At 42.0% G+C, this 23,929-nt stretch overlaps 1 protein-coding gene across 5 annotated transcripts in view; it reads left to right on the top strand.

Annotated features, from left to right (window-relative positions):
* Positions 1-23,929, top strand: part of ephb1 (EPH receptor B1) — a 171,167-nt gene that overhangs the window by 44,577 nt on the left and 102,661 nt on the right. For 3 of the 5 annotated variants that reach the window (XM_024806143.2, XM_024806144.2, XM_024806145.2), the window contains exon 2: positions 9,522-9,586. In XM_024806143.2, coding sequence (XP_024661911.1) covers positions 9,522-9,586 — 65 coding nt within the window. Of the gene's footprint in view, positions 1-2,904; positions 2,924-4,316; positions 4,366-9,521; positions 9,587-23,929 lie in introns of those variants that run through there. The other 2 variants (XM_076876400.1, XM_076876399.1) reach the window with 2 other exon arrangements.

Consider the following 23,929-nt stretch of genomic DNA (forward strand, 5'->3'; position numbering starts at 1 on the left):
CAAACCCTCAAGGTCCCTTCTCTGTCTGACTCCACGATTTTCTGACTCTTTTCCTCTCTACCCATAGGGGAATTATCGAAGAGTCACAGGTCAATTTTGTGGCACATCCAAACACGGTTAACAACAGGATTTAATAAGATATTGCTAGCTGGTATTTGGCTCCCCCCATTAAACACAGGCTGACAGAGGTGCATGGCCTCATTCGTAAAATTGGGGAGAAACTACCAGTAGCATAAGTGAATATGTACTAACCTAATCTTTAGGAAATAAAGGACTTTCTGTATTGTCTTAATTTGTGCTTCCTTTTAGAAAGCCCTGATATTGTCCCTTTACTCAGACAGATGGCACCCACAGTTTTAGTTATACAATGGAGGTTTAGCAGTGTCCTGACGGGAGGAGCAGCAGAGCTGTGCTGTTTTGGGTGTTGGGAGAACATTTTAGTGCGTGCATACTTTTTTCAATTGGTTATGCATGAACTTTTTTCAGCTGTTAGCGGGATGCTTGTGCCCACGTTTGGATGAGACGGTCTTGACTGTGTGTGTTTTATTGAATATGAATACTACAAGAACCACAAAGAGACAGAGCGTCTTTGTTTATGCTGGTTGCAAGACACAAACAGTGTGGTTTCCAAGAAATGATCCAACTCCACTGTTCAGCTAAGGTTAGATCAATTTCTAGATAAGATAACACACAGCACTGCCTTATGACATGCTCTCCGTCACAGTGTCTCTCCGAGTATCTCTCTTTTTATGAATAGCGAACGCCTTCCTCCTTCCTCTTGCTCCTTCTCACTCTTGTCTTACTATCCACTTTATTTTTTCCTTCATCTCTGTATCTCACAGTTTCTCTCTGCCCTTCATATTGGTTCTGCATATTACAGGATGGTTATCTCAGTTCAAGTGTATTACAGTGTGGCAGACGAGGACATTCATTTCTATCTCCTGCGTTGCCCTACTAGCCTCTGTGTTGTTATAAAAGGCAACTAGGGGACTCACATTGTATTATCATTCAACCTTTGTAAACAATTGAAGTTTATTAATTCATGCATTTATCTCAGTTTAACAGTTTTACACGTTGTGATTCCTCTATCACAATCCAGATAAATGTATATACATTCATGTGAAAAAGAAACTTTTCACAGGGATCTGTAAAACACCAAGTACAACCTGTGATTGGGTATCTTAGAGAAAGATTTTTAGCAGCAATAACTTGGAGTAATCCTTTTCATTATGACTTTTTCATTTTTGGAGGAATTTTGTCCCACTCATATTTACTGCATTGCTTCTGTTCCTTTAGGTTTGTGGACATTTTTGTCATTTAAGGTCCCAACACAGCATTTCAATTTAATTGAGGTCTGCACTTTCGTTGCCCATTCCAACGATTTGATTCTTTTCTTTTTCAACTATTCGCTGGTCTGCTTGGGTTCATTGCCCCGTTACATGACCCTATTTGGGACAAACTTTACCTGTTGGACAGATAACCTCACATTTAACTCAACAATACTTTGGCTTTGGAGTTTGTGGTCAACTCAATGCAAGGAGCACAGGTCCTCTGGCTGCAACACGAGCTCAAATAACCCCCGCCTTTATCACCCCACCACTGGTGTAAAGTGTTTGGACTGGTGTATTTGGTTTTCTCCAAATGTGGTGCAGTGCATTGTGGCCAGACATCTATACTTTGGTGTCATCTGTCTAAAGGACATTGTTCCAGAAGTACTATGGTTTGTTCAGGTGTGACGTTGCAAACCTTATCTGTGCTGCCATGTTCAGTTTGGAGAGAAGACACTGTTCTTCAAGCCTTGTAAAAAAAAAAAAAAAAAAAGAGAAAGAGAGAGAGAGAAAGAAAAAAGGCCATACTTGTCAGTCTTTGTACCGTCTAACATGCTTACTGAGGTCTGCAGAGGTCACTAGGTTACTTAGGTCTTGGGTTCTTTGTAAATTTTCCAAGTATTACACTGTGTTGCCTTCAGGTTAATTTGTTAGGATGTCCTGGGAAGGCATTATGTTCACACACCTCAATGTCCATGTTGCTTTTGTAGAAGTTAACCTGGTGAATTCGATCGCTAGAATAGCTTAGATTAGCTGGCAGCTACTTGCCCTGTTAATTGCCATATAAACAGTAAGAGTCTACTTATTTTTTTCTTTCATTTTCACATGACTGTATTCCAGCACATGCAGGACCTCACTAATTGGTAATTCTTACTGTCCTAATTAGAGTGAGGGGGACTGCACTGGGAGTTTCAGTGAATGACATAATTCTGTTCACTCAGCACTTCCTGGTCGACTTGAAAAACACAGATGATTTTACTCACTCTGAATAGCCCATTAGCTATAACTTATAGTGGTAAATGTCAGCCTCACGCAATCCCAGTGTGACCCGGGCATGGTACTTCTCTGTGGCTCATTGTGTCTCTAGGCAGGAGAAGTGATGACAGTAAGCTAGAGCTAACTTCTGACTTTCATGTGAAGGTTAGAAATGTCAAAACTATAGAGTAGACTCATTCTCCTTATGGGAAACTATTAAATTGCAATTTTCTCTGTGCTAGCCCTCCAACATAGAGTTTTGCAGAATTTAATTTTTCCTATTTTCCATTTTGGTACTAGGAAGGAATCTCCTTGTGCAGTTCTTGTGCTGGAAAGTCATTTTCTTTGTGTCCTTGTGACTCACGTAAGCCTTATCAAACTTTTAGTCTAGTGGGACTGACGGAGTAAATTTTATCCAGCTGTGTCAATAAAGTGATCAAATTTCCACTGAAATGCTTTTATTGGAAGCAACGGAGAGTGGGTAGGAGCAGGAGTTGCAAATAGAATAAATGACAGTGAGTGGGTGTGGCTGAGTGATTGGGAAGCCAGCCAAAGCCTTGTTCCACAGCCAGTGAACCATCGGAGAGTAGTCTCCCTCTCTCTAAATGCTGTTTTGTGAGGTGAGGAGCTTGATAAGAGTTGTAATTACCTCATTTTACTGCAGCAAATTGCCAGGTTTCTTAAAAGCAGACAGGCTGGCTGAGGCAATATCAGCAGTAATGAGTATTGTGATGATTGTGGGAGGGCAGTGCTGCTTCCATCTGGATTATTGCTTGGTCACTGCTGCTGGTCTGCTGCTATAGGAAATCTGATCCTGGGCAGTTTTGTGAGGACAAAATGATTTAGGTTTAATCTTGTTATCAGTTATTAGTATTTAAGATTTTTTTCCCTTAATTATTACTTTTAGGCATTAGATAATGCTGTGGATTTCATGTGCTTTTCATTTTTATGAGCTAGAACCCATAATCATGACAAGTAAAATAAAAATAGTTTGACATAATTCATTTTACATGTGAAAAATATAGAATATGTAAAAGTGTAACTAATGTAAAATCATATTATTGAAATTTTTAAGATGCACTTGTACAGATACAAATACAAGCAGAGCTTGTTAGGAAGCTATTTTTTATTTTTAGAATAAGCTCGGGTCATAAGGTTATGCCAGAGAACCCTGAATAAAGCCTAGAGATCATCAGCTCAGTCTTGTCTCCCAGACTGATGCTTATGATGTGTATATTGGTCTTTTTTGGGCGCGTCTCTTCTCCTTCCTATATTGAAAAGGCTTACGCAGGGGCAGGGTTCGAACCCCTCCCCGGTAGCCTGTCATTAACAGGAGGCAGAGCAAAATACAGACAGCTCTGTGGCAGTGTAAAGGTAAACAGAGATGGCTAAAGTGAAGGAGATGAAAGACGGTGTTAAATGGAGAGTGAAGAAAGTTGCAGGGATGAGGGGGATAAATGATGCACTGAGATTAAGGGACGAGAGGAACGAGGGAGAGATGGGTGGATGAAAAGGGAAGAAAAGAGAGAAGAAGGTGGAGGTAAAGAGAAAGCGGAAGGGTGGGTGGGTAGGTGGTGGGGTTATGATGAATTAAAGATGACACTCTCCGGCAGCCTGGTTTCTAAAGATCACTCTGTCTGCTAATGTAATGTTAATGAATGCAAATGATGTGCCTAACCTCTCTCCCCTGACCAAGCGAGGGAAGAGAAAAGAGTGAAAGAAAGGAAAAGAGGGAGAAGAATAGATGAAAAGGTGCAACGTGGGGGCTTGTGTATAAATGTGCTGTTCCTACATTATGCAGGTAGCTGAGTGACAGACTGACCACTAAGATATGATCAGATGCATGAGACTTTGGTGTTGGTATAGCCTTTGTTTGACCATGTACCTGTCTGTATTTGCCAAGCCTGCCTCAGGGGGGGCTGTTGTGTTTTCCCGCTTCAATACCATAACAACTCTATTACAAACCGGTAACAGCGGGGAAAGAATGTGGCTGCTCACCAAGTGCCGCAAGGTTGAATCTTATATTGAATGCGACACAGCAGCCCAGATGTGCGAGGCCAAGGTAATGTCACCTTCCTGTGATGATAGGATAATTTCATCAGGTTCTTCAGATGCTGTGTGTTTATTAAATTTCTGCTCTTACAAGACATTCTTCTCAACAGCTGCTGCTGAGCACACTTTGCCTTGTGCTGCCCTGTTAATCTTTATCTTCTAGACTCTCTCTCTTTTGTCTTTCATACGTGTCTGCTCTTCTTCCACGGAGCGAAAATTATATTTTCACACAGCCGTCGTGAGTGACTGTTAGCCAGGCGCGCTATTACTAAATCTGTGTGTATGAGTGTGGGCAATCTGTAATTTGTGAGCCTGTTCGTTTAATGGAGTCTGTGGCTCAGAAGATGCAGGACTTGTGTATCCCATCACTCCGCGCTAATGTCTCGGAGGAGGCTGGCAGATTTTTTCTTTTTTTTTCCTTCAGTTTTCAAATTTAGTCACATTGTCATTTCTGTCTTCAGGGGGACATGGAAGTTACACATTTCTTTTGATGCATTTCAGTTGCCTGTTCTGTATCTTCTATTTAAAGTAAAAATCCTTCAGTATGAGTGACAGAGCTTTAGTGTGGCACGGAGTAGAGAAGTCTCACATCTGTGTTTGTATGGATTGTCTTCTTTGTTGAACATGGTGACTCAATCAGATATTGCCTTTTTATATTCTTCTTCCCCCTGAAGCAGTACTGTGCCATAACTGCAGTTTCCAAATCTGCTAAATGGCCTTAACCATGCTGGACGTGAAGCAGTCTTTTCTTTCGAAATCAGGGATGCAGCGGGTAAGTGGTGTCTGTCTGCGTGAGACACTTCCACATGATTTGTTCGGAAAATACTTCACTCTGTCAAAACGTTCTTTTTATATTCATAAGTCCCCTGAGTGGACGGCTGATTAGTTTGGGAGATGCAGCATCTTTTGTTCGTGTTTGTTTGTCACTTTGTTTTCAGCTCTGTATTAAGATGCCAGGCTCAGCAGGCTACCATGGGGTTTCATCATTGTTAAGTGCTCATTCCAATCCCACTGATTTCTCCACTTGGTTTTTCATCTCCGTCTTTCTGTCTATTTGTCTTCTTTTTTTCTCCCTCTTTTTCATTCTTTATCCGACCATCTTGATTCCATCCCCCCAAGAAAAGATAAACCCCACTTACATAATGTCATCCAAGGGCCTCAGATCTTCTTTCGCTTTGCTGCTACAGTCACAAAGAGAAGACCCTTAAAGCTTTGCATCCTGCATCTGGACGTGATTGTCTCATTGAATTACAAAGTATACCAGCATCCTTGAACAGGAGGACATTGGGGAGTGGGGGGAGGCTAAAGAATAGATGAATGTAAAAGATGGAAAGAGAATGGAAATCCGTGGAGAATGGCCTGCTGTATTGATTGAGGAGCCAGGAAGCTTCAGAGAGGCACTTCGGCACATGTTGTATCGACTAGTGGCCATACAGTCTCAGATTGGCTGCAAAGGAGGGAATTACACAGACATGTTGGCATTCTGACTTTTAAAGCGTAGAATTAAAGTCATGCATGAGAGCTAAAAGAGGGCAGAGAGATTGGCCAATTCATTTTTGCTGTTGTTCCTTCACTGAACTCTCGTTCTATTGATGTTCTTTAGTGTGTACAACTTCCACGTAATCATGCGTGTCTATGCGATGTGTCATGCGACTGCTTGCTGACGTGTAATTGTGCGAAGAGAGCTGCCTTATCGATCTATAATGCAGAGCCCCATCAATGTTTAATGTAGTCTCTCTCACTCTTTCATTTCTCTCCCTCCCTTTCTCTAGCCCCAAATGGTAGGCTGCTTCCAGAACCTACCATTTGGTATTGATCTATCACTTGCTGCTAATAAGAAGGAGCTGTGCTCTCGGGGATTGGGAGCTGCAAGGCCTCATCTGAGTCTTGGCTTTGGCTTGCGACTTTTGGGTTTTGACTGGTACTCTTGCAGTGTTATCCAACCTACATCCATTGTATGATAAAGGGTAACTAATATTCTGTGATGCAGTTGCAATACAGCCTCGAGCCTTACGGATCCTTGAATGTATTTAAGGCTGGTGACGCCGACACCTACAAGCCATTGTTTTCCAATAGATTTATGAGCCGTGGCTGCTTAGTTAACATTAATCTCTCCATGTTAACAATTTTCACAAAGACTCAACTACTGGTGAAACTGCCTGGTCTTAATTTAGTGGAGCTTGCAGGTGGAGCTGACATAGCAGAATATGAATACAGAAGAAAACACACTGGGCTACCTTCCAAACACTAGGGACATGGCAAGGTCCTTTCCTTGCCTTGCAAATGACTTGCTATAAACTTGGAGTGCGTGGACGACTAATTGCTTTTACAATGCTAAGGAGTAACCCAACATTAAGCTTCTAGACAGACAATAAACATCCCGGGTCCTTGAAATGCAATTTTCAGTAATGTATTGTTTTTAACTGCACTCCATACTGTATTGTGTTTGTGTTGGGGGTGGGGTGGGGGGGCAGAGTACACCCTGGACAGATCGCCACTCCATTACAGGGGCAACAGAGAAACAGGCAATCAACTGAAACTAAAACTCATTATAATAACCAATTAAACTAACAGATTAATTGTTTATTATTTACCCAATATTACCCAATATTAAATAAATTTAAAAAATACCTATACCAAAATTTAATTAGTGTGTAACCTTAGGCTATTTAGATAACTTGTAATTTCAGCAATAAAAAACAATGTTTCCTCTTTTTCGAAGAGATGTTTCGTGTAATTAAGTTGATTTTATAATGAAACTATTCAAATCCACTTATCATTTAATGGATGAACGGTTCACAGAAGTGCTCATTTAAAAGCCCCACACATACACATACACATGCACATACACAAGGGACATTTTCAAAATCTCCAGTGCCAGTGGACAGGTGTGCGAGCAATGCCATGATGGCTGTTCGAGCCCCTCCCCGTTGCTAATCACCACTTAGCATACTCCATTTACTCATCCGCTACTTTGATATTCTGCTAATGGTAGGCATTAGACCACATGACTCTGCTCATCCACCCCTCCCTTGGGCCTTTGACCTTTTTTTTTTTTTTTTTCGTTTCCGCATCCTATCTTAGACCGAATCCCCTCCAACCCCAACCCTCCCCCTTCCATTTTAAAAGGAAATAAAAAAAAAAAAGGTCGACCAAGAGCCTGTGTGATTTGACTAAAGCTTCTGTGATTTCCCCAGAGAAAGGTTTGGCAGTCCCCACAATGCTGGCTGGCGCTGAGGGCTGTTTCATGCTCCTATCTCCCCAGCTGACAGCAAGTCGTACAAGCAGGCAGGCAGGCAGGCTGGAGCTGGCTGGCTGTGGAAACTAGACAAGGCAAGGCTGATCTTAGGGAAATTGAAATACTCTGATGGAAGCCGGGTGTGAACAAGGCTGTCACTGTAGGTGTACACAGAAAATTGCTCTCTAAGTTGGCTGGTGCATGAGCAGAACGGGTGTCCATCTGCGTGTGTCCTAACATGCATTGTGAGTGCTTGTGTGTGCAGGGGCTAATTGGTTTCATGTCTGAGGACAGTTTCTCCCAGTAAGTAGAGATTGAGAATGAAAAGGCTCTTTTCTTCTTACAGGTGGCTTGTCACTCATCCTTACCACAATGTACTTGTTTTTAAAAAAATTTTAACCAACGCTCTTGAACCACGGATGACGGGCTTTGAGTGTTCCGTCATTTGGAATGATTTCAAAATGCACAGCGACTTCAGTGAGACTCCAAATTAGCAGCAGCTGCGAGTGCGTGCTTGTTCTGGGGGAGTAGGTAAAGGGAGGGTGATGAGGGCTGGAACCTCTCCTGGAAATCTTGAAAGAGGGCATCGTTGTGTCTATGCATTTAATCAGAGTGAGATTTCTCCCTTATCAACAACACATGTGGGTTGTGCTAGCCAACCATTTGCTGTGAAAGTGGAAGAGCTCCAAGCCAAACACACAACGACCACAGTTCCTATGAAAATTGCACACACACACACTTTCTGCTTGTCTACTACAGAATGCAGATCATCACACAAGCATACCATTCACCCTTCTGTCTCGCAGTTTTTAATCTGTCTGGACACAACACAAAACAACAAACACAATGGAGTGTATGTCGTGGCAGGGGACATCGGAAAATGTGAAATATCCTTTGGTTCACTCTCTGTAATATTAATGTTTTAGGACCGAGGATAAACTGTCTGTTACAGGGGAAATTATCAATCTATCATTACTCTGCTAAGGCCAGCATGTCAGTTAGTCCATCGCTCTATAAATCTGTATTGCAGGGAGAGGGGCAGGTGAGCGCTTTGTGAAAACTGCCATATTTCTCTCTTCTTTCCTTGAGCAACATATCATGTACCAGCAAGGCAGATATTAATCAAAAAAAGAGCTGATAAACTTCTGGTGTGAGCTGCCAGACTTATTTGTCTAAGCTATGTCCCTGAGGATTAGGAAGGGGGCAATCTGTGTTCTCATATTGCACTGATATGTGGCCAGATATGACATGTTGTATAATAAAAGTCCAAACAAAGATAAATCCAATCCTTGAACATTTCTCTGTACTTTTTTCTTCCTTTTTCAGGCTGTATTGTGTTACTCTTTCATTTTGTGTAGCCTAAAGTTATCCAACATAGGTCATCATGTTTTTTGGCAGGCGTTTAGAAAATTAGCTAATTAATCTGAAATTAAAAAACATTTTATGGCTTGCAGATATATGCGTTTTCATAACTTTAGGTTAAGGAAAGCTGACGCAAATACATCAGAGCCTAACCTTGGAGGGCTCCTTCTTCATATGTGAAGCCAACTCTTTTTGCCAGGCCATCTGCAAACCTCATACAGTGTATCGACATACCCACTTATCTTTCATAATACTTGCACACATATAAGCAGGACAAAGGCAGGATGTAGTCTAATACTGTATATAGCGAGATAACACAATGCAAAGAGTTTTTTTTAGTCTCTCAGAGGTTCCTTCCAGCAAAGTGCCAAGGATTTGTTTCTAGTCTTAACAGAAGAGTAACAGAGACGGATGAAACACTGTAGGGATTCTTGCTTTCTGTTCATCAATGAGTGTCAAGCGATCACTGGGGCTTGAATATAATTTAGCTGTGTGGGATGGTACTCAAAATAGCTTCTGTGTGGCTAACCGCTGGTTCTCTCTGTCTTTTTCTTTCTTTGCTGCAGAGACCTTGATGGACACTCGGGTGGCCACAGCTGAGCTGGGGTGGACAGCATATCCTAATTCTGGGGTGAGCCCGTTGTTGCCAACACATGTTTACATAATTAAATAAATCAGAAGTTTCACTTCACACTATTTTTCTGTTTTTCTGGTAAATAGCTTTGTTGGGTATGTGTAACATGACACAGAGCACGTACAGGTTTACAGGCAGACAGACAAATAGGCAGGAAAGCAGGGAGGATGGGAGTTATAGTTATAGACTTAAGCAGTGCCCAATGTAGCTCCCATTATGGGTATTATTTTCTCTGTGTCCCGGTTCATAATGACTTAATAACATAATGGGTCCACCTAAGTCCCAGAACACAGTACCTAAGTCCCTGTAAATGGAGGCTGGGGGGGATACCATAGACATAATGATACTGTAATGATACATTTATACAGGGAAGTGGAGGTATTAGGATGAAAGAGGGAGGAGGAGCTAAGAGGACAAAAAAAATGCTCAGGGCTTTTCAGATTTAAAGGGAACTATCTGCAGCTTTTAGGTATTCTCACAGAAATGGAATGAGGCTAACTGGAACAAAGTGGAACAATATTCCTCTTTTCTCTTTTTTGATTGAAACTCAGTATTATTGCCCTGTTATGCTAATGGAGCGTTTTAAGACCTTGTTTTCTGTATTGTAATTCGATAATTCAATGAAAGGCTCCATAGCACAACAGTGATATGAATCTTACAGGAGCTATCCAGGATAGAAAAGGACTGTTTCCCGCATTTTCTGGGTCTTTAGGTCTTTATGAGGCATTTTACACACGTGTAAAAGGAGCTTTTATTGCTACCGAGCAGAGCTTTGACTCTGTTTAAGCATTAGAGTGTGGCAGGGGTTTTTTGTATTCCTCAAGGAATACAAGCTAAAATAACCTGTAATAACCTCGTGTGTGTGAGTTTGCATGTATGGCTGTGATATTGTCATCTGCACAATATCTGGAGTGAGCCCTTCTCATTGTGGTCTCCACAGTTTGTTTTTCTCTTATGGTATGAGCCATGTCGCAAATTCCTTCATGATTAATCAAGAAAACCCCAGTGGCAGATGGAGCAAGTGGACTTGTACATTTTCTTGCATAACAGCCATTGTTAACTGTCATTATCCCCTTCTATGTTTCTGTCTCTCTTTTTGATTTATTCATTTATTTTTTATTTTGTTTACTTTTTACTTTTAATTTTGCCTCGCTGTTGATATTCTCTTCACAAACGGCTTAAACACAAATGTTGGTTAGATACCTTTTTTCTTCAAAAATGTTTAGCTGATATCTCAAATTAGCTGATTGCAGATGTTAGCATGACCAGGATTTCCTCTAGCTTAACCGACTGACTTCCTATTTACTACCTACACATATTATGGGCTTAAATAAATGCAACTCTAGTCGTTCCAAGACTTTATAGACCAACTTGATCAAATGGTGAACAGCAGTGTTCACCATTAGCAACATTTGCACGATGTGCAAACTGTAGTAATGCCATCAAAATGATCACGAAGCCAAGTGTTTTTCTTGTAATACGAGCATGCCCTACCAAAAACTGATAGCTTTCGCCACGGCACATAGAGCTGTGTCTCATGTGCAGCCTCAAATCAGCTGCCCACAGATACTGAGAGACCTACATACATATGGCTGGTGACCATCGCAAAGACACAACACATTTTCCACACATAAAACAGATATATGTTTAAAAGCTGTTCTTAATAAGATCTGACATGCATACCAAAGGTGCAGCACAACAACACTAACAGTTCAAAAATAATAATTGTTTTGACAGATTCATGTTAAATGTTACATGTGTATTTGAATTGTATTTCTGCCTTTCTTAATGTTCCCTTCTACTGAACAGGCAGGCAGTGACCCAGCAACCAACACTTACCAGCTGTGAACAAAAAGTATTTATGGCTTTAAAGGATAATTAGTCCGGTTGTTTTGGACCAAAACTACAGAAAACAATGCATTAGATTTGAGATTCACTGATGCACCAAAACAATAATCAGCCAAACAGCCATAAAATGCTTCATTTTATTTTCCAAATAAGATAAATTATTAAGCTTTAACATTTTCTCTAAATAAAAATAGAGGGGTGCAAATAATGAAGTTGCTATACACCCACCTTTACCTGACAAATTTTACCTTCCCAAACAAAGCAGGAGCATTTGTACAACAAAACAAGTGTCAGGTGCTTATATATCATTTTCCTTTAAATTATAAAATTACCAGATAACAGGACATCAACCTTTTTCTCTTTTTCACTCATCTCCATAATTTTCCTTTTAACTGCTTTGATTCCTTTACTGCTCATACCGAGGCTCACGCTGCCTCAGGTTGTGGTTGCTGACATCTGGCTAGCTCTGAGCTCTGGTTAGCTTTAGCTTTAGCCACTTTGCCCTTCTTCAAGTTGGGCATGTTCAGCTGGGTGAAAGTGATTTAAGTGCCTCATTAGGTTTATTTCAAACATTTTTGTGGTGGTTCCCCTGCGGTTTACCATGATGAATGATCACAGCCACATGCTAACATGTCATTAACATGTAGATGTGGGTGTGAAAGTGACTACTTGATTGCGCCGCTGTGTGCTTTTTGAGCATGCACGAAATTGAGTATCTTGTACACATGTCACATGTGAGACTCATCCGCTGCTTTATGCCTGAGATTTGGAATTACACACTTTGTCAAAAGAAAGCAAACAAACAAACAAAAAGTATTTCTAACTGTTTTGAGACAGGAGCTATTGGTCTCATACTAAACTTTTAACTCTGAATGTGCTAATGTGCAATAAAATATTTCTTTTTCAGCTTGACATTGTCACATCTTTATATATGAAAAGAGAAAGAAAATCCAGTGAGACTTGTTGCGTTTAGACTTCTACAGTGCTGTTACTATCGAAGCAGATTCAGTTTAGCAAGCCCCCAGGCACACAGAGACATATCTGACTTGTCTGAGTTGAGCGTAGTTCAATCCTGCTGCTATTGTAAAGGTTCAGGGAGGGAAAGGCCTGCTGTAGGACGGATACACAAACTGTTTACTGGTAGAACTTATTACACTATGCAGCTACCGTGACCTTGAGCGTGAGAGATGCAGCATGACTGTGAGAAAATATTCATTATCATGCACACTCACACAATTAATGTAAATCCAGTTTTTAATAGATTTCTGTGCAAGCTGAGATGTAATAACTTAGTCAATATCAGATAAATTCCCACGTGTACAACCCTCACCTCTGAGAGCTGCAGGCGAACCTCTTTATGTGTCATGCAGTTAATTTATCAACAGCCTGAACCTTCAAAAACAATGTTTTATTGCAGCTTTTCATAGCTGAATCAATCATAGCTACAGCTATAGATAAAGATTGCAAATGCCAATCTTAAAACCAAGACTGTAGCCTGAGGGGTGTGAAAAGTATTGTCATGTAGATACAGTATACTAAGTTTAGCTCTGTGTGTGCAGCCAGTAACTGGGCACTCAATTTGCTACTCTTTATAACCTTAACAACTGCTTCTCTGACACCACACAACAAGAGTTAAAGTGCACACACTGCATGGTTCCTGAGCTATTTGATACAACTCATTAATTTTCTTTAGTAACTTTCCCCTCAGGAGTTTTTAAGCAGTGTATTTGTGTGTCTGTGTGCATTTGTGTGCTTGGCTGACTCAAAGGGTTAATTCGGAAGGACTCCAGAAGCAGTGCCATTAGTTCCAGTTGTGTAAATGCAAGAACATCAGAGTTAGGCATGCAGACATATAATGGAATAGCAGCAGTGTGGTATGGTAGCAGTTTTCTGGATAAAGAAAGTTAGTTTGGAAGGTATAAAAATGTGGAGAGTAAACAATATAATATTCTTTCATCATGTGCCTTTCCGCTACAGTATTTTTTTTTTATTGTTTCAAATGTCTATTCTAAAGTTTTTTTTGCTCATTCTGTCTCACCTTCATCCTTATGCGTCAATCTCATGCTTTTCTCCTCTCCCTTTTCCTTCTGCTCTCTGCCTTGCTCTTATGCACACTCCCTACAATAAATAAAATATGGAGTCCCTGAAAGGCAAGTATCCCCCAACCTTGTGGCCATGCGACAAAGAGCAGACATGAACAGCAATGACACACACACATATACACACAGTGACTTAACCAAAGCACAGTTTCTGTTCCAGTTTTCAACAGTCTCTCGGTTTTACTGGGGCAGCTGTGGCTTGAGTGGTAGAGTGGGATGTACTACTAATTGGAAGGTTTGTGGTTTGATTACCCCTGCTCCTCCAGTACACAGTTTTTTGGTGTCCTTGGGCAATAATCTGTGACACAAATTGCCGGCCCAATAGATACTTTAGGTTGTGAGGGGTGAAGATAGTAAATAGAATAAGAGTGCTGTGAATGGGTGAATATAGCTTGTAGTAAAAAGTAGAATAGAAAATAAGTTTTAGGTAAATTAAAAAAAAAATGTGTTAAGCCAATTAAATTTAAGATACGATAAGATAAGATAAGATAACCTTTATTAGTCCCACACTTGGGAAATTTGTTTTGTCACAGCAGGAAGTGGACAGTGCAAAAGTTATGAGGCAAAAATTAGAATACAATAAGAATAAATACAGTACACAGCTGTACAGAATAGAATAAAATAAAATACTATATACAGTAGAATAAAATAAAATAAATATACAATAAGATAAAAATAGAATACAAATACAAATACTATATACAACTGAGTAAAAATACAACGATGACAGAAAGGATTATTGCACTTAGTATTATTGCATATGTATGGATGTGTGTGCTTGATCAGTTAAAGTCTTTATTATGGAGTCTGACAGCAGTGGGGAGGAAAGACCTGCGAAATCTCTCCGTCCCACACCGTGGGTGCCGCAGTCTCCCACTGAAGGAGCTGCTCAGTGCTGTCACAGTCTGCTGCATGGTGAAGAGTGTAATCGCATGAAAAAAGGTTGGGAACATTTAGACTTTGGTGAATGCAAAAAGGCAACCATGCAGTAAAAGTATATTAAAATGTGAGTATTTCTTCAACTCTGATTGCATTACTACTTTTTCTCCCTTAAACTAAATAAACTTAAATTAATTAAATTAAGGAAAAAAAGTTCCCTCTTGTAAAGTCTCAGAATGTCACTTAATCATTAAGCCGTAAATGACAAACTAAGAATGCTAAGTCAAGTACTGTTATTATGTATTTTCAACTGATTACAGCTTTAGAAGTTAAATTCTTTGGCTCAGACCTTGAGTTTGAAGAGCCATGGGCTCCTCTAAGTAGATGGCTGACAATCTGAAAATGGAGCTAAGTGATGTTTACAAAGTAGGTAAAAGCTATGAAAAGCATTCTGCGCCTCCAAATTCTGATGTCTAAAATGTCAAGACAGGGTCATAAAAAATGTCGTGGAGTGGTCCAAGGCACACTTGAAGTTCTGCCGAGATGTACTTCAAGGAACACAAGCTTTTTTTTTTTTTTTTTTTTGGCCTGTCCCGTTTGGCTCTTTTGCCCTCAGAATTGTTGTCTAAAGGCAAAGAAAGATGCCCAACGGATTTACTTTACCAAACTGACCATCCCAGCCTTGCCGTAATGGTCCATTTGATTCACCTTTTATTGTTTATTTTATTTTCACTTACTGAATACGGGACAGACTTGACTGGGGGAAAGAAGGGGAGAAAGAAAGAGGGAAAGAGAAACAGCTGAGAAGAGGGACGGGGGAGAAGGGCAAAAAACAAAAACCAACAGAATGAGCAGAGAAAAAAAAATGCATATATCAATCACCTGGGTCACCTGCTGAGAAAGAAAAAAGAAAGCAAGCAGAAGAGAACAAGAGTAATAGAATAAACAACATCACAATGATATATGGGAATATGACAGTAAATACTAATTGTTAAACATTATTGTGCAGCACATAAGATAACAGAACACAGTGTGCTTTGAGGTAGGAGCCAAAAAGGGTGTAGTTTGTGGGTGTGATCACCCATGTGTACACCTGTGAGCATGGACGCGCTTGTTTTTTGTTTTTTTAAAAGGTTCCTTCATGTAATGATCTGCTAGAGGGTGTGGGGGGGGCACAGCCCCGTCCTCCAGGGCATGAAGCAGGTGTGGAGGAGATCAAAACTCCAGACATCCAGAGGCCCCCAGAACACAAGAGACCAAGGAAGACCAACAGAGGGGCAGCCGCGCCACTGTCCCAGAAAGAGCTGAGGAGAGTCCCAGATGAGGGCTCACTCAGCAGCCGCGGAGCAGAAGCCAGGGGGAGTTGCAGTGACGCGCCCGTGAGCTCCGCCGGCAGCCAGCTGCGCCTGAGTGACCGAGCCCCAGGCCGAGAGGCCGGGGGCACCCCACCTCCGAAGTGGCCCGAGCGAGCCCCAGGCTCCAGGCCCCGATAAGCGGCCGCCAAGGAGTGAGCTGGTGTGTACCTGGACGCCCATCCCCGGACACAAAGAACCACCAACGCACCGATGTCTGAGGGGGTCCGCCACTGGCAGGGGAAGTGGTGGTAGGGGGAGATAGGCCTCCAAACCTTGGAGGGCCTGAGATGTCCCCAGAGAGGTGGCGCCTGACACCCAACCTGACATATAGACACAGACATACAGGCACACACAGATACAAACATCCATTCCCACCCTCATGCTCTCATATGCACTTACTCCACACTCAACCAACGTGGAGACAGACATAAAGAGACGTTGTACACACGATCACACTCCCCAAGCGTACTCTACAAACCGGGTCTAGGTGCCCTTGCCCCTGGAGGGGGGAACTGCACCCAGACCCAGGTGGTGTTTCCCTTTTCCCTGCGGTTGGGGGAGGCAGACCGCCCCGACTCCGCAGCAGCAGGAAGGCTCCACACTCCAGACCGCAGTCAGACGGCCAACTCCTCCTCCTAGCCCCCCTGCTCCAGCAGGTCGCAGAGAATGGGGGTGAGAGAAGACTCCAAACCTCCCTCCACCCGCTCATTGTAGTGTTGATGCATGTGTGTTTTAAGGTGCATTTAAAACCCAGGAGGGCTTGGAGCTACCTGCCAGAGAGCAGCAGGTAAGCGCATGGTCCCTCCTGCTAGCCCTCAATGTCTATGTGTATTTAAAATTGAGAGGTGGGCAACGATGCCAGGGGTGGGGTGTACACCCTGATGGTACTTTGGACTCCGTGTATCGTGCCCACCCCCAAGATCCTATATGTATGTGTAATGAGAGTGTGAGTAATGTGAATGTCTAAGTTGTGGGATAAAATTGAGGCAGAGGCAGCCAGAAGGGGACAGAGGGGGGGGGGTAGCCTCCTCTGCACCCTGGTGACATACCCCTACTCCAAGGCCCTGCATGTGTGGGTGGTTGTGGTGGAGCGGGAAGAGGGAGGCAGCTGGAGATGGGGAGGGAAGGAAGGGAGGGGCAAGTGACCCCTCCCTGGGGCCAGCTCACCCGCTGACCCCAGTAGGCACCCCCACACTCCGCGACCCGCCAGGGAAAGGGGGCCCAGGCCCATCCAGACCGGGGCCCAGTGCAGCAGCGCCGCCCGGCCCCACAGAGCCCGGGACAGTCCACCCAACCCCACCACAGAGAAAACTGCACCCACCCCACCATCCACTCATCTTCCAGACTACATAAGACAATAAACACCCAGGCTGAGATCTTCCTCCACCTCTCCTGTATCTCCCCCTCCTGCAGAGGGAGCTCCTGAGGAGAGGAAAGCTCCTGCAAGATGTGACAATCTCCCCCACCAGTTGAAGAGCCCCCCAGGTGGCTCGATGCACCGGCGGCACCCTGCTCCAGGTCTGGGCCCCCATGCACCCACCCGCCCACAACCCCGGCAACACACCAACCAGGACCCAAGCCCCCCGAGGCCCGGTCCGGGTCCCAGCCCAGAGACGGAGCGCCCCCAGAACCTCACGCCCATCCCGGACCCACCCAGGGGCAGCCAGGCTACCAGGTCAGTAACCCACGTCCGTCAGCACAGACCCTCCCCTAGCCCCGCTGCACGCAGCCGCGAGGAAACAGTCACCTGAGAGCCAACAGAGCCCCTAACCGGACATGACCGCTACCCCGGGTTGAGCCCCCCAAGGAAGATGCCTCCGGGGAACCCCCCGACGCCCTAAGCCTGTCCCTACCCCCACACCAATCACAACAGTGAAGGCGGGACCAAACTATGACCCCCCACCCCCACTAGGTGATGGAGCTGATCAAAGGAGCCCAGAGCAATTGATCTGATGTGGTGGCAGAGGCTGTGTCAAGACTAATGTAATCTAATAGATAATTTCTATATTGGTTAGAATTAAGATTATTTTTATTTTTCCAGTTCATGAGGACTGTTTTCTTGGCTATGCATAGGGCAGTGAAAACCATATGGGCGATATTCTTTTCTGAAGTGACATTATCTAAGCTGCCCAACAAACACACTAAGGGGGAAGTTGGAATGTTACATTTCAGACACTTCGATAAGTCTTCACATATCTCGCGCCAAAACTTCTGAACTGGTGGACAGAACCAAAGAGCGTGGATATAATTGTCCGGTGAATTGGTTTGGCAGTGTGAGCAGTTGTTGGTAGACGTAAAGCCCATCTTGAACATCCGATGACCTGTATAGTGCACTCTATGTAATATTTTGTATTGAATTAATTGAAGACTGGGATTTCTAATTAGATGAAAGGTTTTTAAGCAAATCTGAGACCAGAAGTTTAGGTCTAAGTTAACTGATAAATCCGCTTCCCATTTTGCAATAGGAAGTGATATTGATTCATCTGTTTTAGAAAGCATTCTGTATATTTTGGATAGTAATTTGGGGGGTTTAAGAGTAAGAAATTGAACCACACTTGGTGGTGTTTGTAGTTCAACTTGACCCGGTTTAAATTTCTTTTTTACTATGGATTTAATTTGTTGATATTCTAAAAATCTTTTCTTGTTGATCCCATATTGTGTAACTAGTCCGTCAAATGAAATAAATTCTGTTCCTTCTAGTATATGTTCTAAATATTTGATTCCTTTATCACTCCAATCTGAAAAGTTTATCATATTATTGTTTTGTAATATGTCAGGGTTGTTCCAGATAGGTGTACGTTTGCATGGGATTAATGAAGACGCCGTCAATTTTAGAAACTCCCACCATGCTGTCAGAGAAGAGCTGATGTTGATGCTTTTAAAGCATTCATGTCGTTGGATGTTTGAGCTGATAAATGGTAGGTCTGAGATCTCTAGATTATTGCAGAGTGCTTGTTCTACATCTAGCCAAGGTTCATCTAAGAGGGTGTGTTTTAGCCATCCTGAGATAAACTGAAGCCTGTTGGCTAAGAAGTAGTGCTGAAAGTTAGGCAGTTCTAGTCCTCCTTTATCCTTGGTCTTTTGTAGTGTTTTTAAGCTTATACGTGGGGGTTTATTTTTCCAAAGGAATTTGGACATACATGAATCTAGAGATCTGAACCAATCTTGTGGCGGTTTAGTTGGGATCATTGAGAATAAATAATTTATTTTTGGTAAGACCATCATTTTTATAGTGGCAACCCTTCCCATGAGTGATAGACATTTCCATCTAGCCAGATCATCTTCTACCTTCTTTAAAAGTGGGATATGGTTTAATTTAGTTAGATCTGCAAGCTTGGGAGAAACATTAATACCTAAATATTTTATATTTCCCGATTGCAGTGGTGTAGAAGAGGAATTATGGAAGGAGCAATTAATCGGTAGGACTGTAGATTTTGACCAGTTAATTGAGTAATCTGATATTCTTGCAAAAGAGTTTATCAATTCAATCACCCCAGAGATATTGGTTTGTGAATTTTGGAGAAAGAGTAACACATCATCCGCATAAAGGCTGATTTTATGTTCCACGTTCTTGCATTTTATGCCCTTAATTACTGAATTCTGTCTAATTGCTGCTGCTAGTGGTTCAATAAAAATTGCAAATAGGAACACAAGCTTAATGTGAACTACTGACTCAGTAACTGTGTCATTTGCCGCTGTTAGAAAGTCAATGACTTATGATTTAACTTAAAATAAATGTAAAACTGTACTGACATTTCAGCAAAGGCCGGTCTGCCAGTATTGTTTATAATACTCTGGCTGCACTGAAGTGCAGTAGGATGCCAAAAATATGTACTTGTATTAAAAAATGGTCAATCCACAGCTCAGATAAAGCTGATGAAAAATGACCAAAACACCCCAATGGATTATCTGGTTCATTCAGAAGAAAAGCTGAAATAGTGCTACTTGCTAATTCTAATATTTGTCCCTACTAATTTTGGAAATTTTGGAAAAGTAGCAGCAGGGAAACTGTGTTGTTGGTTAAAAAAACATATTGTAAGCAAGTAAAAAATGAATGATGTTAAAAGAAAATGTTTTAGTCTGGTAACTTAAAAAAGTGAGGTGAATGAAGGAGAATTCAAAGTCATGTGATACTAAACTTCATGCCATTTAGTTTTTATTTTTTTTTAAATAATTTTGGTAAAACGGGAACCAGAGATGCACGACTGCTTTCATTTTGGATCGGGTGGATGAAACTAGAGGAGAGTGTATGGAGGCAGCGAGAGGGTAAAAGTAGAGAGACGGCTAAAAAAGAAATGTGATAGTGATGTTCGAGGGGCTCCGGGATCAGGAAGGGGTTTGGGGGAGGATTAGAAGAAGCTGGAGTGAGAGAGGGTGAGGGATCAACTGTGTGAATGGGGCAAAAAAGCCAAACCTTTGGCCCCTCAACATTCAGCTGTGTGTTTGTGTGTGTCTGTGTTCAAGAATGCTTGGGTTAACTCGTGTGAGTCAGGAAGGTCACAGTTTGACTCCAAGCTTTAAGAGGAAGATCCTAGGAAGGGTGGGTGGGTGTTGGGAGGGTCGGACCCGCGATCAGCGGGTGGCAGTGGCTGTACGGATGAAGGCTGTGGGTACTGTAAACTGTCGTGAGGCAGGCCAGGTTGGTTGGATTGTCAGGGGCTTAGGAAAGAGAGGGCTATGTGTGTCTGTGTGATTGCGTGGGTGGGTGGAGGTGGGGTTGGTGTGCAAGGGGACATGATAGACTGGAAAGCTGCAGCCAAAAACAGACAAACTGAAGTAAATGCTCTGAATGAAATGAATCATTACTGACATGAATCAGTAATAGCATGGTTAATATTGTTGCAAATATATGCCATTTATTAATTAATTAGTTAGTGTTCTGCTTATTATTAGCCCATAATTTGAAATAGAAAGAGGGTTGATTCATTTACCTTTAAATATCTGCATCTGTGGAACAAACTCAGATAACGGTAAATATTCAAGTTTGTTTACTAGTTAGTCTTTAACCCAGATAATCTTACATATAATATGTATAAAATCCTCGGTGGGATACTTCAACTACTTGCTGTCGAGAACTTTGACTAGCTGGTAATCATTTGCTGTGTGGATTTAACACGGTACATTTATTTGCTGTTATGCCAACAGAAAATGTACTCTTTTTTTTTTTTATTTTTCACCTTCAGTGACTTAAAGAATCACTGAAGGTAACAATGTCCCAGTTGTGTCCACCCGTTTTTATAGTTCCCCCGTGTTTCCGTGTTATGAAATTGTGGAAAATGTAGTGAAAAACATTTAAATGTCTTTTCTCAAGCTGTAGTGCATTGAGGATTCGGGACCACCAAGGCAGCGTAAAATGGGGCGTGAGACAGACGGCGTGAGATAACGAGGAGAGTTTGGAAGCGCCCCTCTCTATTGTTGTGGCAGGTGCATAAGATGGTTTGGAGAAGCAGTGGAACTCATCATAATATGTTTGTTTGGATTTACTCTCTCTTGTTCTTCCACATGTGAGATTGTGTGTGCTCAGGCATAAATTTGAGTGGCTGAGAGTGTTGTATATCTGCACCTGCATATGTGAGCATGCACAGGTGCTGGAAGAGGAGTACCATTTTTGGGCGTGCCCTATATGCTCCCCCCTGTTGTGTTCGGTGCTTCGGCAACGCTCCTGCGGACCTTAACTGCACAGGTGTCAGCATACACTCAGCATTTCCTAAAGAGCACAGATAGATCCATAATGGCCATTTCACCATCTGCTGACCAGACTCAATATACCTCAATTATTCATACCCTGAAAGACAGACAAACACTGGGTCAATGGAGATAAGGGAACACAGGAGGGAAAAGTAAAGTGAGGGAAATGAAAAAGAGAAAAGGGCAGAGAGAACAGAAAAGGGGGATGATTGAATATAGATGGTCAAAGAAATGGGGAGAATTCATGGAACGTAACACCAAAGCAGCACTGAAGGAGAAAGGATACCTATACTGAAAGTACTTACACTTGTATCCAGGGTCAGCCTTTAAGCAGAATTTAAATGATTTATAATGCTAAGTCATTGGCTAATTTAGTTGTTTTAAGGTTTCATAAAGGATAAAAACAGAAAAAAGGGGTCACATGTAGTTTAAGGTCTGGTGCTAATTCAGTGTGTGACATGTTAACTCAAAAAAAATTAAATACCTTGGTGGTTGACGGGAAGGACGATTTGGAGATATTTTTCGATACTGCTTCTATTATTGATTTATTCATACCTTAAAAATCGGGTTCAAAGGTCAAAGGGAAAAGTTAAATAAGGAAAGTGGGGGGAAAATGGCAGAGAGGAACGGACAAAGGGGCTGCTTGAATGTAGATAATATGTGTCAGAAATGATGAAGGGAAAGGAGATCAAGGACGCGTGTGCAGGAATGAGAGAAAGAGGGATGGAGGTGAACTCTGAACTTAGTGGGCTCGAGCTGAACTGGAATGAGAAGAAGGGAAAAAATGACTGTGAGTCATGCTGGCTTCACTTCAGAGGCCAGGTGAGAAGAGTGCCTTCATTACATACACGGAGACCCACATACCTGTGCGTGCACACACACACACATGCTGGATGTCAATTTAACCGGACATAAGCACATGCTCATCATTACACATTCACCCACATAACTCTTTATAAACTCTTTGGGAATATGGTTGAAAAAAATTGGATGCACGTGCACATTTGTGCAAATGCGCACACATACATATAGTAGACATTGCCATACCAGTGGGAGACCTGTTTCATTTTACCTCCAAGATTACGGAGTGTGATTTAGTTGTGAAGCCAGACATCTGAATTTGCTCTGAGCTCAGACGCGGGCATATCTGCCCAGCGTGAAGACTGGAATGGTAATACAACGAATCACTCGGATCACAGTGCATTCATGGCTCTCTGTCGGAGGGTTTTGCGTGGATGTAAGTCTTTGCTTGGGCATCTGTGCGTTTGTGTTTTCTTAAAAGTCTTATCCAGCGTTACCTCTCAATATTTTCTGTACGCAAATGAGACTTGGTCAAGACAACAGCGTCTACGTTTGGTCACAGAAAGATAAAAACGATACACTGTTTGGGAACTGTATGCCATAATTCCATAATATTTCTCCCTCCCATTATTATTTTTTCACCTTTCCACCATTTTTAAATATTCCCTTTTGGAATGAAATAACATGTGGCTGCCTCAATTATTGATTTCCATCCTTTGGATTCCCTCTGCATAAATGTAGGAAGTGACTTGGATGTTTTTTGGAAACCAAGGACATTTTTTTCCTTTTGTCTAAGAATAAATAAAAGAACAAAGGAATAGAAGTGGGACAGAAAAGAAAGGAGAAATGACTCTTAAATCTTAAATTTGGTATGAATTTGGAGGAGTATGCAGGAGCGCCTTGAGTTTGGCTTGTATGTGTGGGAGTGATTATGTGTTTGCTCCAGTACCTGCAGCACCTGCTATTTCAGCCGTCCTACAGTTGGCAGAAATAGCAGTAAACCCTTCCATTCTTCTATTCCATCTTCTCACCCTGACTGCTTCTGACTTTTTTTTCCCGCTGCCTTTCTTCACTTCAGCTTGTCTGTCTCAAAGCGTCGATTCCGTCTTTTCACGATCTGCATCTAACCACGAACCGCACAACGCAACTACCCCACCCTACCCTGCCCCACCCCCTCCCTATCTTTTTGTATCTTTCTGTATGGATGATAAGGCTGGTAGGTGTCGTGCTATGTAGGATTTATATACACACAAACACACATGCACAATGTACATCTCAAATCATTAGCAGCCCTTAATTCATCATCAGTCTTTTTAAGAGACAATATTCTCTCATTTCATTCAAGGAATATTATGTTATGTGAGAGATTTGGCGGCCTTCAAGTGAAATATAATCTCAGTTTTCTTAACCTGAACATTTTGATATTTGCTATGATAGTTAGGAATGTCACATCCTATGGAAAGGCATTCATACATACTTCAGTGAACAAAAAAAAATTTAAAAAGGACAGCTCACCTGCCAGAAGTGAAATACATTTTCTGTTAAATCGTGGTTGATCCTGTCTATAGATGCTAATTTTTTATAAGTACGTAACACACATACATGCTATATTTTATGCTTAAAGACATGAAACTGCCTCACTTTGCAAAAAGCTCGTGGTGCTGTGTGAT

The sequence above is a fragment of the Maylandia zebra genome, linkage group LG18 (genome assembly GCF_041146795.1).
Source record: "Maylandia zebra isolate NMK-2024a linkage group LG18, Mzebra_GT3a, whole genome shotgun sequence".
In the NCBI taxonomy this organism is placed as follows: domain Eukaryota; kingdom Metazoa; phylum Chordata; class Actinopteri; order Cichliformes; family Cichlidae; genus Maylandia; species Maylandia zebra.